Source organism: Lactuca virosa, chromosome 8 (genome assembly GCF_052849685.1).
Source record: "Lactuca virosa cultivar CGN04683 chromosome 8, Lactuca_virosa_CGN04683_v6, whole genome shotgun sequence".
NCBI lineage: Eukaryota > Viridiplantae > Streptophyta > Magnoliopsida > Asterales > Asteraceae > Lactuca > Lactuca virosa.
In genome coordinates, this window is record NC_136433.1 from 233,037,249 (window position 1) to 233,054,400 (window position 17,152).

At 33.1% G+C, this 17,152-nt stretch overlaps 1 protein-coding gene and 1 non-coding gene across 2 annotated transcripts; one reads left to right on the plus strand and one right to left on the minus strand.

Annotated features, from left to right (window-relative positions):
* Nucleotides 1-5,107: 5,107 nt before the first annotated feature.
* On the plus strand, nt 5,108-5,188 carry TRNAL-AAG (transfer RNA leucine (anticodon AAG)). Its single transcript has one exon. It is a non-coding gene; the product is annotated as a tRNA-Leu (tRNA).
* A 984-nt stretch (nt 5,189-6,172) lies between these two features.
* On the minus strand, nt 6,173-7,952 carry LOC145132843 (uncharacterized). Its single transcript, XM_079067780.1, has 7 exons — nt 7,844-7,952; nt 7,316-7,347; nt 7,058-7,207; nt 6,900-6,973; nt 6,685-6,803; nt 6,535-6,618; nt 6,173-6,403 (listed from the first exon to the last, which is right to left on the minus strand). Exons 2-7 carry the CDS (start codon nt 7,320-7,322, stop codon nt 6,292-6,294), a joined length of 546 nt encoding a protein of 181 aa, XP_078923906.1. The 5' UTR covers nt 7,323-7,347; nt 7,844-7,952; the 3' UTR covers nt 6,173-6,291.
* Between the last annotated feature and the right edge of the window lie 9,200 nt (nt 7,953-17,152).

A 17,152-nucleotide genomic window follows, 5' to 3' on the forward strand; every position in this document is an offset into this window, starting at 1 on the left:
ACAATAGAAAATTAAAAAAAGTTGGTATATACCATTACCAATTTGTACCAACCAAACATGTTGGTAGCCAAATAAATTGGTATCAAGTATACTAGGTACGGTACCGGTAGCAATTTTTTTATACCAATTATAGTTGGTACGGTACACGGTTTAGAGAAAAAAGAATTGGTACCGTGCCAATTCCAACCCTATAATATGCAAAATGAATCTTGCAAACAGTTCACAAGTTTCGGTTTATATATGGTTGTAGTGAAGGTAAAAGTTTCGGTTTATATATGGTTGTAGTGAAGGTAAAGGGCTACGTTCACATTTATCATATTATGTTGCTATTATGGATAAAAAAGAAAGAAAATAACAAAAGTAGCCATATTTTTAATCATTTGCCAAGTGTTACCCAAAAAAATCCAATTCCTAAATATAACCACACATTTTGCAGAGGACACACTACGAAATGTAGTGGACATTTCAAAATGCTATACAGATGTTTAACCTTAAAATAACTTGTGAAATGAAGCACTATGAAAAAAAAAATATTTTTTTGCCATTCTGTGAATTTTTTCATATTTTTACGAGATTCATTTATCAAGAAAGCATTTTTATTTTTTGTTGTAGGGATCTTCAAATACCATTTTTGCATCAATGGGGAGCTTCATATTGCGAAAACAAAGTTTAAGGTTGAGAGATTTTACCAAAAAAATTAACGTAAAAATGAGGAAAACTGGAAAAAAAAACGTCTTAAATATAGATGACCATTTCGTAGAAAATAGTGCATTTTCGATGGGTCCGCTAAGAAATGTATCGGTTACAAATGAGTACGTTTGGTTTGTTCATTGGATTTTGTGAGATTTGGTTGGAATTGGAATCAATTACATTTCAATCAGGTGTTTTGTTGCAAATGAGTAGGTAAGTAGGTAACTAAATTTCATTGGAATTCACAAAATCCTATGATCAATGGATTTCAAAATCCATCTTACAATTTCACAAATACCTGTTTAACCTTAGAATTTCATTAAGGGTTTAATTCCAAGCATGTCCTTGTTAAAAATACTCAAATACCTGTTTAACCCTAAAATTTCACAAGTAAACTACTCTCCATATGTTTTCCCTCTTCCTATTCAAAAATGCTCATTGATTCTATTTCATTTATTGTCAACCAAAGGTGTGGAGAATTCAATTCCCTTAGATTCTATTTCTTTTGACAAATTTGAACTATAATTATAATGTTACATTAAACATTTTACAATCTGGTTCTTAATATAAATTTCGTAGATACATTTCATGAAATGATTTATCAAGTGCTTGACCGGAAATATCAAGTGGTGTGAACTGTAAAGTGCTTCAAATACATAGAATAGAAAATTTTATAGATACACATCTTTGTTATCTTTATATATCAAAATATAGTAATCATATATCTTCTTCTCCATGGTTCACAAAAGTTTGATCATTTTATCATACAATCAATAATATTAAGTACTCTTAAAATGTCAGCTAAATATCTTGCCAAAAGAGAAAAACAACAATACGAAAATGCAATTTAATAAATAATTTAAGGGTAATTTCATAAATCAAAACTTTTTTTCTTTTACAAAAAATCCTACATTTTTCACATATTTTTCTATTTTGCTCCATTATCAATTTGCACGTTAACTTCCGGTATATAAAGTTCAATTTGACGATTATACTATTTAAACCAAAGCTCTTTTTTCCAAACAATAATCTACAACTCTCCCAAAAAAAAATCTACAGCTTTCCCGAATGACCAAATGGTTCAAAAAACATTTTTCTTACCATGATATAATTATCTGACTTTATATATATATATATATATATATATATATATATATATATATATATATATATATATATATATATATATATATATATATATATATATATATATATATATATATATATATATATCACTAAAAACATTCTTTAAACTAAGCTTCATGATGCATATATATTTATTTATATATCTATAAATAAACACCTATAAAGCATTATACTACATAATGTGGTTGATATAGTTTATGTTACTGGAAGAAACTATAACTCACTTTCACGAGGAGGTTGAATCAACCCTGGCCTTTGGAATGTGTGTTACCATTGTCATGATGTTGGCCTTGTTTCCATCTCAGGAAAACATAATCGCCACCTAAGATTGCTATAGGAAGACTAGGATTTTCATTGAGACATTTCTTCCTATGATAGGGATCACCAGTAGACAATGAATCCTAGCTAGCTCTAGAATAGTGGCAGAATTAACTAAGAATCTGTATTAATCATTATAATTTCATGGTATATATCTGCTTAGTTGATCTGAATGGCCATCTAACCACATTCATCTAACCACAGATGTGGAAGAATAGTTGTGCCATAAAATATTCATAGTCATAGTCTGCTCATATATAGTAACCGATCATGATGAAGCAACCAGGATTATGTTTGGAATTGGAACTAAATTTGCATTGAGACTTGAGATATTCTATCCTTCCACTAGTGATAATGACTAATGACTTTTTGTCTTTAGGTTGCTGTGGAGATTTTGCTGCAAAAACTTCCTTCCGAGTATGCATGCATTCTTCAAGAAAATCAATTAAGCAGACTAGCTACTTCTTGCAACATAATATATAACCAATTAGTAAACAATGTTGAAAAGAGTAATCATTCCACAAGGGAAGGTTCTTACTTTTACATTTGTGATATCATGTTCTTCATTGGTATTTTTGCTGTCATGTTAAAGTTTTCCTTAGGTGATTATATATATTACAACGTTCCTAATGTGCAAAAAGAGACTGTTAAAAGTGCCCGATCTTCATTGCCTGTTGAGAAAGATCCAGATTATATTACAACTTTCTTTCTTTCAGATGATTAAGTATTACTTTGAATCATCGAAGTTAAGTTTTAATCAGATCTGCAGATGTTAATAATTAATGTACACTAGTCAGAGAAGAGGAACTAATATCTTTTGTCCAAACTTCAAAATATAAAGAGCTTATATGTCTTGTTTGATTTCTTCATTCATCAACCAAGTTATCGGCTCATCTCTTAATTTTCTAGAGGCATACTGTTGGTGATTTTAGTGTCACCATGCCATTTTATGTAACTGGAATTAACATGGGAGCTAGGGGGCTTCATAATTTGTACTCTAATATATGTACGGGTTTGTGCGGAGCGCAATCATGTATAAGATCGAATTAGAAACCGGTTCGACGACAAGTCAGGGGTCCGGGGGCAGCGCCCCTGGGTCCGGAGTTTCCAAAGGGACAGCGCCCCTAGCAGGGTCCAGAGCCCCTGGCTGGGGTCCCACGGGGTTTGGGGCAGCGCCCCAAAAACTCTTCAAAAAATATATATGGGGACATAGTGGGAAAAAACGGATTTTTGAGGGTGATTATGGTAAAACTGACGCAATTCGTCAGTTTTGGAAACCCTAAATCCACATTAAATTTCAGATTTCCTGGCTTGCTTCCAAAGCAACCCATGACAGCCAACTCTAATAGAAACCCTAATCTCGTTTATTATATAAACGACTCTTCTTTTTTTAGAAGAAACACACGAAATTCTTAAGCTCCCGTTTTCATCAAACAAACACAGAATCATTCTAGTAATTTAGCTTACGACTTTTGTGCCTAGAATCGTAAATGTCCTCTTGGATTATCTTAGGCTGAATTTCTTGCAACTCAAACATAAGGTAGAAATATCAGTTCGGAAAGTGTTCACACGATCTAAGTGGTATCCAGATCTCCAACTCAAACCCTATTTTTCCAACACATACTGAATTTACACTTCCAATCTACCAATCATCATCATCTTCTTGTTGATTTCTTGTTGATTTGAATGTTCAACTTATTTTGGGTTCAATCCTAAATATATATAATTATTGGTCGTTAAAAAAAAAAAAAAAAAAAAAAAAAAAAAAAAAAAAAAAAAAAAACTTATTTTGGGTTAGCTGGTCTTTTATTATGTTAAAAAAGTAAGTATATGATCATAACATAACATGCATGAAACTGAACTGGGTTATATTACTTCACACTTAAATATATTTGCATATAATAGGAGGGAATAAAGGAGTATTTTCTGCAGGGTTATCTTATCCATTGACGGAGCATTATTAGGGCCAGTAGGGTTGTGGCCCCCCTGATTTTTGGTTCTAAATAGCCCTTATAGTTTCATTTTATACATTTTATACCCAAAAATATAAAATTTTGACATTGGCCCCCCCTGCTTACCAATTTTTATACATATTATATATTTGACCCCCCCCCCCCCCGAATCAAATGTTGAAGCTCCGCCCCCTGATCTTATCGTTATATGAATATGATGTCAATGAAGTCTCTTCAAAGGGTTGGGTTAGATACTTAGATTAGATTCTTCATGAGTTCATGAATAATCTTATATGAATATGATCAGTTTTTCATGCCTAAAACATATGCATCTATCATCAATCTATCGTATCATTTATACACTCCAAAACATGTTATATTAGTAGTACAAGATTGCAGCAACATTGACAATCAATTATGGTTCATGGATTGTGTGTGTCTCAATGAGAAAGAAGATTATTTTTTTGTTTTTGTGAAAATGAAAATGATTTTGTGTTTGGTCAAGATAAGATGATTTGTTACAAGGTATATAAGGTGAAAAGTTACAGTTGCATCAAGGCATCTATCTGATTATGATGATAAAGATTTTGTTTTGATGACATTAATTGGATATATAGTAACGTATTTCAAGTGAGAATGAAACATAATTCATCATAGTATACAGTATACACAAACATAGACGGACACATGCACGTTGCATCAAGATCATGTAAAATGTTTTCCGTTAATTAAAGTCTTTTTGGGTTTACTGAAAACATCATTCATGTATATATATAATATATATAGTCTTGCTCGTGACTTACTTATGATGCTTCTTTAATTTCATTTTTTTAACAAAAGATGCAATCGGACATATTAATCACAAGTGCAAAAAATAATTACAAAATCCAAACAATAAAACTGAAATATTGAAACTAAAAAATAAGACTAATTATATTATGTTTGGTTATATAAACAAACGGATTCGTTTTTATAGAGAAAAAGAAAAAAACAGGACAGGAGTTGAGATGGCCGAGTTGGTCTAAGGCGCCAGATTAAGGTTCTGGTCCGAAAGGGCGTGGGTTCAAATCCCACTCTCAACATTCAATAATTTTTTTGATCTGATGGATGTCACATTCACCATGTACTCTAATGCTTGCGTCACAAAGGACTACTTTAGATGATTGTTTGCTTTTACCATGTATCTCTTGAAGAGAAGCACCACATATAAATTTCTATGGTTTTCTTACTATATTCATATTCATTCAAGTGTAATAAAATAACTTATAAGATACAATATTGGTAAGTATTTACTCTCTCCATTCCAAAATTATAGTTCATCTTTCCTTTTTTGTTTGTCCCATTTCTAAAAATAAATAACATTTTTACCAGAACACCCCTTCATTATTACTTAACCAACTAAACATTTAATAAAACATTAAATGCAAAGTAAGGACAAAACTGTCATTTTATTAAATAAAGTTAGTGGTAATTAATGCTTTTCTTAATATGTGTGTTTTTTGTCTGTGGACAATAATATTGGGACGGAGGGAGTATATTATTTTAAGTTGTATATATATATATATATATATATATATATATATATATATATATATATATATATATATATATATATATATTACAAAAGCATATGTCAAAAAGTGAAATTACAAAGCGTGTAATGTTGAAACATGTGTTTCTCTATATGAAAGTGAAAGTCTCAAATTAAGTTGAAGCAAAAGGCGAATATGCAATTTTATCTTACTCAACAAAAATCAATCTTATTACGCGACGTTGAGCGGGAAGACTTTCGTTTGTTTATCTTGGTATTCCTATAAAACCATTTTTCCATGTAGGAGTGAAGAGGGAAGTGTGTTTATGTTTAAAACTTTACTTATTCGCACATTAACCACTGAACTTTTAAGTTCTCCATTTGATTCCCTTCGTAGCGCGTCTATTTCACCTTTTAATCATAAAACTTCTCAAAAAATTTAGAATGGTTAAGTTCTTAACATTTTTTGTCCAAAACTAGTTAAAGCAAGGTTAACCCTACGTTTTTCCCGAATTTGTAAGTTTAGTCCTTCAAGTTGCTGATAATTTCGGTTTAGCCAATCAATTTTGTCTTAAAATCAAGTCCTACACATAATACAAATGCCTTAATCTCATTTCAAACAACTATATATTCAAATGATGGTCATTCCTATTTTCACCAAAAAAACCATCTTTTTCCTCCTGTTGAACCTTTAACACTCACTGCCACTGGTTCATCATCTTTTTTCCTATTTTCAAGTCCTTCCTTTAATGCCTCCATTCTTTTCCTGCATAACATGTGCAATTGAATTACAAAATCTTTAAAGTTATATCAAGGCCTTACCATATTCTTTTCAAAAACATATATATTTTTTAGAAAAAAATAATAACAAGAAGAATTATAAGCTACACCAATTACTTTGTATCAGTAAGACGACCATGTAAACTCCATCTTTGGCGAAACCCTTCTGCACCTTCCATCCCACTTGCAAGAATCAATCGCCTACAAATGCAAGTTAAAAAAAAATTAAAAAAGATTTAAACAAGTATCATTAACAATATAGCATACCTCTCTAAAGTTGTGGTTTCAGACTCTAGTTGAGAAGCTCTTTCTTTTGCTTGATCTAAAGGCATTGATAACCCTAATTTATACTCGCTATCTTGAAGACGTTTTCTTAGTTCTTTGTCCTAAAATATTTAATATTTATATTGTCATCTACATCATCTTTGCAATTCAAAACCACAACAAATATTGTTTAAGAAAAAGAAAAAGAAAAATTATACCCGTTTTTCTGCACACTCTCGATACAAAGCAATCTCTTCTTGACAAAATGGCTCTATATCATTAACTTGCAGACCTAAAGTTTTTAAGTGAGAAGACAAGTTGTCATGAAAAATGGCCAATGGGCAAAATGATTGGGAAATGAAGATGAAAAACTTACACAAAAAAAGGTTTCTCAAAATCCCATCACACAAATTAACACCTTTAAGAACATGTGAAGCAATTTCAGGTGGAATGAGTGGTGATGGTGGCCCTAACATTAGATCATCTCCAACAAGAACTGTTTCCTCCATTGTTGGTTGAGCATCGACTGAACATTCATTCCAATCACTAGTCACAACACTCATATATATCATGCAAAATAGAAATGAATATATTATATATGTAATGTAACAAAAACAAAAATGAAGCAACATACCATCCATGATTGCTCCTTTTGATTAACGTTATCTGTAAGTAAATGGAATTAGTAAATGCTGCAAACAGAGATCTACATATGAACAGAACAAGGTATTTACTTGTGGGAAGCTCTAACAGCCATAAATGTAAACAAACAATTGACACTCTGTAATGAAACATGTCCCCAATATCATAAACCCTAAACCCTAACATCGGCAAAAAAGTAAAGAAAAAATTGGGGCAAAATTGTCGTTGTCAAAGGAAGATTTATCAGATGAAGATGATGATAAAACTTGGGGCAAAAATTGATGTATTGTAGAAATTAAATTAATCTTACAGTTTGCCATCATTCATTTTTGAATTCTTGTTATTGTTTGTTCTACTTATGGTTTCGTTTATTACAAATCATTCCGTATTCTTACTATTTGTGTAAAGACTGTGGCTGTAAAGTATCTTGCTAAACCAATTGCAGCCAGAAAAAGGAATCGATGTGCTTCATGATTCAGAAAGAAAGAAAAAAGAAAAAAAAAAAAAAAGGGACACTTACCAGGAGATCGGAGAAGGGTCGACGGGTAGAGGGAATATGGCAGCTGGAGTGAAGTTCATGAAGAACGCGAGTTTTTCATTAGGCGTGAAAGAGAGAAAATTGGTTAACGAGGGTATTATTGTCTTTTTCTTAAGTCATAAGCCATTATAAAGGATAATGACTTAAAATTGTAACTTATTTTTCGATTTATACATATTTAGTTAGGGATGAGCATATGGACCGGGGAACCGGCTGGAACCGATATCGGAACAGGAACCCGATGGAACCGGTCGGGCCGGGACCGGGACGATATTCCTGTGGATTTTTGGAACCGGCAAAAACTGGAACCGTATGTTGCTATTTCTCGAGGACCGGTTCCAACATTGAAGACACGGCAAGAACCGGTAGGAACCGGAACCGGTAGAACCACCGGTCCGGTTCGGTTCCTATTTTCCACCAAGTTTGGTTCTCGGGCCGGTTCTAGTTTGGGTCGGTTCCTTTGCTCATCTCTATATTTAGTCACTGAGTTTTTTTTTTCATATTTTCTCATTGAATTTGTTTAACTGTTCAAAAAACATCCTTATGAACTGTTATCGGAGGTTTAGCCGGTTTCCAGCGTGTTCGACAGCTCTGACGAGGCTCCGGTTATCTTCTCCGGCAAGTCTCCGGCGTTCATGATTTTTCCGGCAAACTCAAGAACTCGGGTCTATTCTCTCCTGTCTCTTTCTTAGATCTAAACAAATTTCGAGCATAAACACATATAGGTGTTCGATTTTCAGACTCAAAAACTCAAACTAAAAAATCAATTATCTTCTTCTATTAAAACTCAAGAATACACACAAGAGCTTCCGATGTGTTTGTTCATCGTGTTCTTGAGATTTTTATCTGATTCATCAGTTGTTCAGTGTGTGTGTATTAGATCAGAACACGAAGAATACGAAGCTCACAAAAAACACAAAGAACACAAGAGCTTCAGATTTGAGTGTGTTTTGTTAGATCATAACACGAAGAACGCGAACCAGATCGAAAAACGAACTCAGATCAAAACACAAACCCATATTTTCAAGCTCGATTTCTGGGTTTGAAAACCCTAACTCGAATTCATCTTCAAGCTCGTCAGACATTCAAGAACTCGTCAGACCTTCAAGCTCGATTTTGTAAAACCTCTACATGTGAGTGTGTTCATCTTCAAGGAACCCAAAACACACAAAATCGATTTCTTCTTTGTTCTTGGAGAACATTTGATTTCATATCTGATGTTCAAGCATGAACACATACACACACTTCTAGAGCTCGTTTGGTTTTTGGGAAGAATATGAACATGATGAAGATGAACCCTCCTGAAATCGACGAACACACCAGGTTTGAGGGTTTTCAAGGGCAACTTCGAGCATCAGATCTGGATTGAAGACGATGAACATTAGATCTGCGTTGGAGGTTGAGGACGATGAAGAGGTTGAAGATGATGAACATCAGATCTGGAACAATACTCTGATTTCAAAACCGATGGACCAACTTCGTGTGTGTTCTTAAACTGAAACCCAAAAATCTCAAAGCTCGATTTCTAGTATGAACTCCATTTCATACCGCCGGAAAAATCATGAAAGTCGGAGTCTTGCTGGAGAAGATAATTGGAGCATCGTTGGAGTTGTCAAACACGTCGGAAAACCGGCTAAACCTACGATTGAAGGTCATAAGGATGTTTTTTGAACGATTCAACAAGTTCAATGGGAAAATATGAACAAAAAAAACTCAGTAACTAAATATGTACAAATAGAAAAATAAGTTACCATTTTAAGTCATTATCCCCCACTATAAAGCAACTCAACTTTTTTTAAAAGGGGTATTAACATAAAAATCTTTAATAGTTTTTAAAAATACGACATTTTTTCCTATTTTTGTTATTTATATCGGTCATCACATATTTCAAGTTATTACAAAATAGAATTCGCAATAAAATTTATAGTTTATGGTTTTTTATATTTTTATCCTGAACTTTTTTTTTCATATTATATAATATGATTAATATATTTTCAAAATTATAAATATATTTTTAAAAACACTAATATATATATATATATATATATATATATATATATATATATATATATATATATATAACAAAAAATGGTAGAAAGATAAGAAGTTCTTTTGGCATATTTTTTTGGCGAACAAAACAAATGAATCACTAGATGAATCAAAAATAACATGATTCACAAAAAAATATCCCGAAAAACATTTTGATGATTCATTTTTACGATGATTTTGTTGATATTCACTAAAATTGTCATAAAAGTAAAAAAAAAAATCTTGATTTCCTTAAAAATGAATCATTAAGGTTTTTTTTTTGGAATTTTTCTTGTGAATCATCTTAACTTTGAATCATTTAATGATTCATTTTGTTTGTTTATTAAAAAAATATGTATATAAAAAATTTCTTACATTCCTACCGATACACACATCGCATTCTCTCATTAGTTATTTTAAAGTTAATTATAAAAATATTTGACGATCCATAATTTGAGTCTGGAATCACACAAATATTCATCCAATTCTCTCAAACTAGGGCTCTGATACCAACTTGTAACATCCCAATCATAGTAAAAAAATTCATATTTAAAACCATTTTATAATCCATAAATCATACAAAACATTGTTTCCAAAAACATAGTCATAAATCAGAGTATCCCAAAATCATCTATCAATAAAATGTCCAAGGATGATGTACACAATCATGCATTCGTCTTGCTCCGATCATCTGATGTACCTGAAACCATGAAATCAAACTGTAAGTCAAATCTTAGTGAGTTCCCCTAAAATACCTCACACAACAACTGTAACATCCCAAAAATCAAGGTATAAATTTTCAATTTCAAAACCAATCCAAAACCATAAATGTTTACAAAACATAGTTCCCAAATGTCAAAATCATAAATTAGAGTTTCCAAAATCAAATCTCATAAAATCTAAATGATGTGCACGATCAAGCCTTCGCCTTGCCCTCAAACTCTGAAGTACCTGAAACCATACCAATCAAACAGTAAGTCAAAGCTTAGTGAGTTCCTCCAAAGTACCACACACCACCATACAGATAACAATATGCATATATGAGCCTTCAGCATGACTAGACCGCCTTGCAAGGCTTACAGCCTATCTGGACCACTCTCCGAGCCTTCAGCCTGACTGGACCACCTCTCGGGCCTTCAGTCTATCCGGACTGCCCTGGGTATCTTGGCCTTCAGCACAAAGTAGGACCGCCTCAACCCAACCAACCATAACATGTCGACATATACAATAACAATAAATGACCAGCAAGTACATGTAATCATACATATCTACCAGTCTAACACATACTCGGTGAACACATGTAATCATACAGATCTACCAATCTAACACATGCTTAGTTAACACATGTAATCATACAGATCTACCAATCTAACTCATACTCAGCATAGCATCAATCCAATATACCATGATACTGTTGGATTAGTGTCTAAGCCCATAACTATATTTGGTATGTACTTGACCCGGTTGTGCATGGTCCTTTTGGGTTACCTTCACCAAAGCAACTTGATAGGATGATTTATGAAGAAAGAGGATTAATTATGATTTAATAATATATTATAAGAATAATATATTAAAAGAGAAATCATATTGTTTAATTAATATTAGTCAAGAATTAATAAATAATTGATTTTGTGACTAAAAGAAATTAATTAAATAAAGGGGACTAAAACTGGCAAATGTATGATAGTTGAATTTGGGCTGGGAAACCCTAAGGAATAAGGGTGGACGAAATCTTGGAGGCTTGGGCATCCAATTTTGTCCAAATGGGCCTTATTCCAAAAGGTTCCTTGGACTGCTTAAGGCCTAAGCTCTCCATTAGGGTTTTGGACTGAAACCCTAGCAGCACAAGTATATAAGGACCCATAGGGCTAGGGAAATCGGCTATACTGATCCTAAGTAACCCTGGAACTGATTTTGCCTCTCTTCTCTCTTCCTCATAAGTCATTCTCTTGCTCTTGGTGTTTGTAAGCCATTAGAGGAGTGACACTTGTGACTCTAAGCTCCAAGACTTGAAGATTCAAGCTATTATCAAAAGGTAATCATTTAGATCTGCTCTTATGTGATAATTTAGAAATGCATATGCTAGATTAGGGTTCTTGAGCCTTGGATGAATCGCATGTACAATAGAGAAACCTAGATCCAAGCATTAGGGTTTGCATGAGCACATAGGATGTTCTTTTGTATAAAACCAATCAGTGGTATCAGAGCCATGATTGGTTTCTATTGTATTGATGCTTAGTGTTTCATTCTTGATTGCAAAATCGATTTTTTGGCCATCTGTCTGACAAACTCGTCGAGTCCCACTGTGGACTCGTCGATTAGGATGAACTCGGCGAGTCCATATGATGACCCGGCGAGTCTGGCTGTCAGACAGACGGATTTTCGGGATTTTTGCCTATTTTGACTTAGGATAATTGACATAACTGTTTCAAATTAATAAAATACGAATTTTATTGATTCCTTATGATTATCTTTGTCAAAATAAAAGATTTTTGTCATCTAATTAGATAATTGTTACCTTATTTGATAAATGTTAAATTATTTAAATTATTTGGACAATTATCTTGCATGAAATTGAATTAAGTCAAAATAGATAATCACCAATTAATTGTTTAATTGCCTTATTTGTATTTTGATCTAGATAGTTTTGAAAGGTTTCAAAACTTGCCCTCAAGTTTTGGAATTTGAATTTTGATTAAAGTTAATTTTGAAATATTTAAATTCTAAACCCTATTCTTTGAAATGTTTCAAAACTTGCCCTCAAGTTTTGGAATTTAAATTTTTATTAAAAGATTAACTTTGAAATTTTAAATTCTAAAACCCTAGTTTTGAATAGATTCAAATTTCATCCTTGTGGTTTATTGATTTAATTAAGAGTTTAATTAAAAGAAAGATTTAATAAGCCATAAATTAATAGGTTTAAAATTAATCGAATAAAGGTATAATTTATTAATAGTTTAAACCACCTAGTATTTTAAAAGTGTAAAATACACCCTTATACTATATATAACATTAAAAGTCTAATATTATATATGTATAACTTGAACTGCTAGTCCTACCGTTAGTAGGCCTTATTCACGAAGCCGATCTATAAGGGGGGTATAAGGTTATGGCCTATAAAATGGTCGTTTAATGGGTGTCCACTCTCACCCACCGCTTCTTTGATTGGTGGAGGGTCGTTAGCCGAACGGGTAGGATAGGGCAAACCCTCTCCTCATTAAAAGTATAATGAATGCTAAAGTAACTAAATGTTTTACAAAAATTCCAAATCTTAGTTACTTTAGGCAAAAGTGAATTGATGCAATTCCATGAAATTACACTTTGTACCCTTGCTAAGACGTTGGTGGAGCGTGTGTGGTTAACAGACACACTAAATGGGTTCTAAGCAAAGGTAGCAAAGGGTGACTCGATGTTTGTCATAGTTCGGTGGAGCGTGTGTGGTTAACCGGCACATCGAATAGATGACTGTAACATTGGGGGCATCATGTATATTTGCATGGTTATTCACACTCTGTTTTGTGATCCTCGGCATCCCAGTCACAAATCGAGGGGCATATCGAGATTTAAACATGCCATTGAAAAGTTCAATGAATCTCAAAAGATCTAGGAGTTTCCAATACATTTAAAACTTAACCTTCTTTTTCGTTTTTCGTGGTGGAAATTGGTAAATCGTCATTTACCTACCTTCAAATGTTCTGTGAGTTGGATTACGGCATCCCTCTTCCAATTTGTAGGATATTGTGTTGGATCCTAGCCTTAATATCTCATTTGGGTGTGTTATTAAGGATTCAATTAACTGACTTGAATTATTCTCCTGTTTTGTAGATGTCTGATTCTAACAATGGTGTTCCCGAATCTCAAGGAAAAGGTTTTCCTGCTCAAAGTGAATGTCTGTTCCACAATGAAGGTGAAAGATCAATCCCTTCCTCATGGACTACCTTGGTTTCACTTCCTCCACCTCCTCCCGTTGTTCTCCCAAAACCACAAGATCGAAGACTTGAAAGGTTCAAGATCACTGAAACCCTGTTGGCAATGAAACATGAAGATGGTAAACCCGTGTGTACTCACGTCCTAGGGATGAAATCACACATCGATAGGTTGATAATGTTGGGTGCGACTTGTCTGGTAAATTAACCAACCATGCTTCCGTGGTAAAGCAATGGAGCATATTTGTCTGGTAAATTAACCAACCATGCTTCCGTGGACATTCCAGAAGAACCCACTTGTTTCTGCTGCCAAGAGAAGGGGCGTTGGATACAGATATGCCATGAGAACCTGAAGAGCCCAAGAGATGGGAGAGTCAAGGAGTATGGCTCTACTTCAGGTAAAATTCACTATCTAACTCTGTTAAGTTCCTATTCATTGATTCTTAATACATGATGTGATAAGATTACATTTGGATGTTTTGCAGGATCGAAGAAAGTAGAGGAAGCTTGATGGAAGAAGCAAGATGAGTCTGATCACGAAGAAATGGATTACGATCGCATGAATTCGAAGATCAGATTTTGAGCTTAGAAAGTTATGATAGATTTGTTAGGGATATTTAGTTACATAGTTTTTCATTTGATTGTTGCATTGTAAGGACATGTTTTCCACTGCTTTTATGAATAAAATAAATTTTGGTTTGACTTATTTATATCCTTGCAATGAAATCGTTATGAAAAATTGATGTTTGTGTATTTCTATTATTAGCAATGTTGAAATGGATGTGATTCTTAGTTATATTATTTATGGTAATGTCATAATTTTCTAAGTAAGGAAAGATTCTCATCGCCTAAGTTTCAATTGGACAGAAACTTAGAATCATACAACTTGTATTGTATGATGTATGGAAATCTTGGTACTTAAGTAATTAAGGCTAATTCCTTGTTCACATAAGTATGTGAGTCAAGTGAAGAACTAAAGGAACTAGTACACAATGTTGTGCGCTAGTCAAGTCCACCATAAATGATGATAACATTATTCGTCATGATTTACTAAAGGTCTAGTAAATGTGGTTATACTTACAAGATTAAGTGTAATTGAAAAGTTTCAATGAATGGCAAAAACAAATAAGCAGAATCAATGAAGGCAGAAAGATAAAAGTTTCTCCAATCTAAGAAGAAGGGAGAGCACTTTTGTATCGTGTTTTATGATCGTCTTAGTAATCGTAGGAACCATATTACAATTCATCCTCTAAGGACACCTTAGTGCACTAGTTTGGCTAAGAAGAGGAATCCATAATTATTGAAATGGTTAAGTCAATAAGATGTATCGTACTTCGTTCCAAAATCAAGTCTTAGAGTCATACTCCAAGATTGTGAATTGAGTGAGATAATCTTAAGTAGGAATGTTCTTACACTTGCACATTTTGGTAAGTTGTGATGTCTTGAATAAGACAAAGACCAATTAGTACCAAATTGCGCGTAGTTTTGTCTTGATACAGACACACACTAACTCTTGGATATTTGTTTTTGTCAAGAGTTGTTTCTTGATAAGAGAATCTAATATGTCAAGAGGTCAGTGGGAGTCTAAAGATCTTGAAAAGTTTCAAGAACAAATCAAGAAGTAAACCTATTAAACACTAGCACACGACTTGAGGATTGTAACCTATCGTGTTGACAAAATTTTATTTTTGTGCCAATCCAGTTGAGTGATTATGCATATGAGTTCTACGAGTTCTCAATTGAATGCATAAGGGCAATCACCTTCATCAATGAAAGTACATTGAATGGCATAGGTGAGCTGCTAAATAACTTGGAAGCAATGGTGGGACCATAAGAGTTTGAATTTGTCACAAACATTATCTTATGATTATGCTTATGACAAATTCATATGGATAGGAACACATGCACCATAAAATCTAAGTGTCATAAGGTTTCTCTCCTTCATGAAAATGATTGTGAGGTAACGCTTTCACTAAGAGAGATTTTAAGGAGATAGCGATTATGTAAATTGCATTCTCAAATTCGATTATGATTACGACATCCCTCTTCATAGTTTGAATTGTGAGATTTGGCAATTAGTCTGAACATTTGGCACTTAGTAATATAAGTTCTGAATTAGTTTAGACATACATGTGAGCTATCTAAAGAAAAGGTGTATAAGTTTGAGAAGCTTAGATAAAGGCTTATCGAAGCACATCGTATTGGAAATATAAACTTTGGAAGTCAATAAGTATTGTCTTCTAGAAGTCCAACTATTTTCTGAATACATGTCAAAGCTAGTGGGAGTATAAATGTTATGCTAGAATGGAAATAATCATCATGTTAGTGGGAGCATGATTATTGTTATTTTAAGTATTGCAAGTTGGCAATATTAATTATAGAAAAACAAAAGTTTCACTTTGCAAAGTTGCAGGGGTTGAAAAGTTGTTTTTGCCATAATTAAGGGAGAGAATGTTGTACTTCGTTTCCAATCTAAAAGCTTAGATCGAGAAATTTTAATTGAATTTAGTCAAGGATATATTTATTATTTGCATTCTCAAAGTTCGATTATGATTACGGCATCCCTCTTCATAGTTCGAATTTTGAGAACACGTCAAATAGAAATATTATGACAATATTATAGCAAGAAACTGGTAAAGTATCACGTTTTTTCATTATCCCATACGCTTCGGGTATAGGATCGATTGCATATGCTGTAATATTCGACCGTTCTAAAATTTTCCAGATGCCTAGGGCATTAAGAAGGAAAAATGACTAGAACCAGATTTAACTAAAATAATTAAACAACTGTCAAGGACAATCTAAGGTTCGCTAAGGATTGGTCGCTTGTGAGCAGTTGGAAGTATAGTAATGGATGGACCATATTGACTTTATTATGAATAGATAAGATTCTATTTAAAATGATTTGCCATATGGAAAATATGGAAATGTTTCCTTATTGGGAGTTGGACGTTAAGAATCTATGTCTAGATTAGAAACTTCTATGCAAGAAGGATGTTCAAAGGAATGTACATTGAATGTGAGACTTCATGACTATGAAATTGTCTTGTAACAATCTCCAATAGTGCACTTTGTAATTTCATTGGCAAAGTCTTGGTGACTTTGGCGCTATGATATTACGAAAGGACCATTGCATAAAATGTTAGAATCTAACATATTTTATAAGTGGCAAGAATTTGGTATTCTCACACTTGTGGTAAGGATTGGGAATTATGAAATGAGTGTGATTGGAAATGTTATTCAATTATACTATTTCACAAAGTAAGGACCATAGGTAAACATAGTGTGCATGCTAAGAGCATGGGACAATTGTCGTTATAATTCAAGTAAGAAGTTG

Excerpts from the sequence above, each read along its gene's own strand:
- LOC145132843 (XM_079067780.1), bottom strand. Across the intron at positions 6,974-7,057 it reads TTTGAGAAACCTTTTTTTGT|GTCTGCAAGTTAATGATATA; the intron begins GTAAGTTTTTCA and ends TAAAAACTTTAG. Across the intron at positions 6,619-6,684 it reads GAAACCACAACTTTAGAGAG|GCGATTGATTCTTGCAAGTG; the intron begins GTATGCTATATT and ends TTGCATTTGTAG.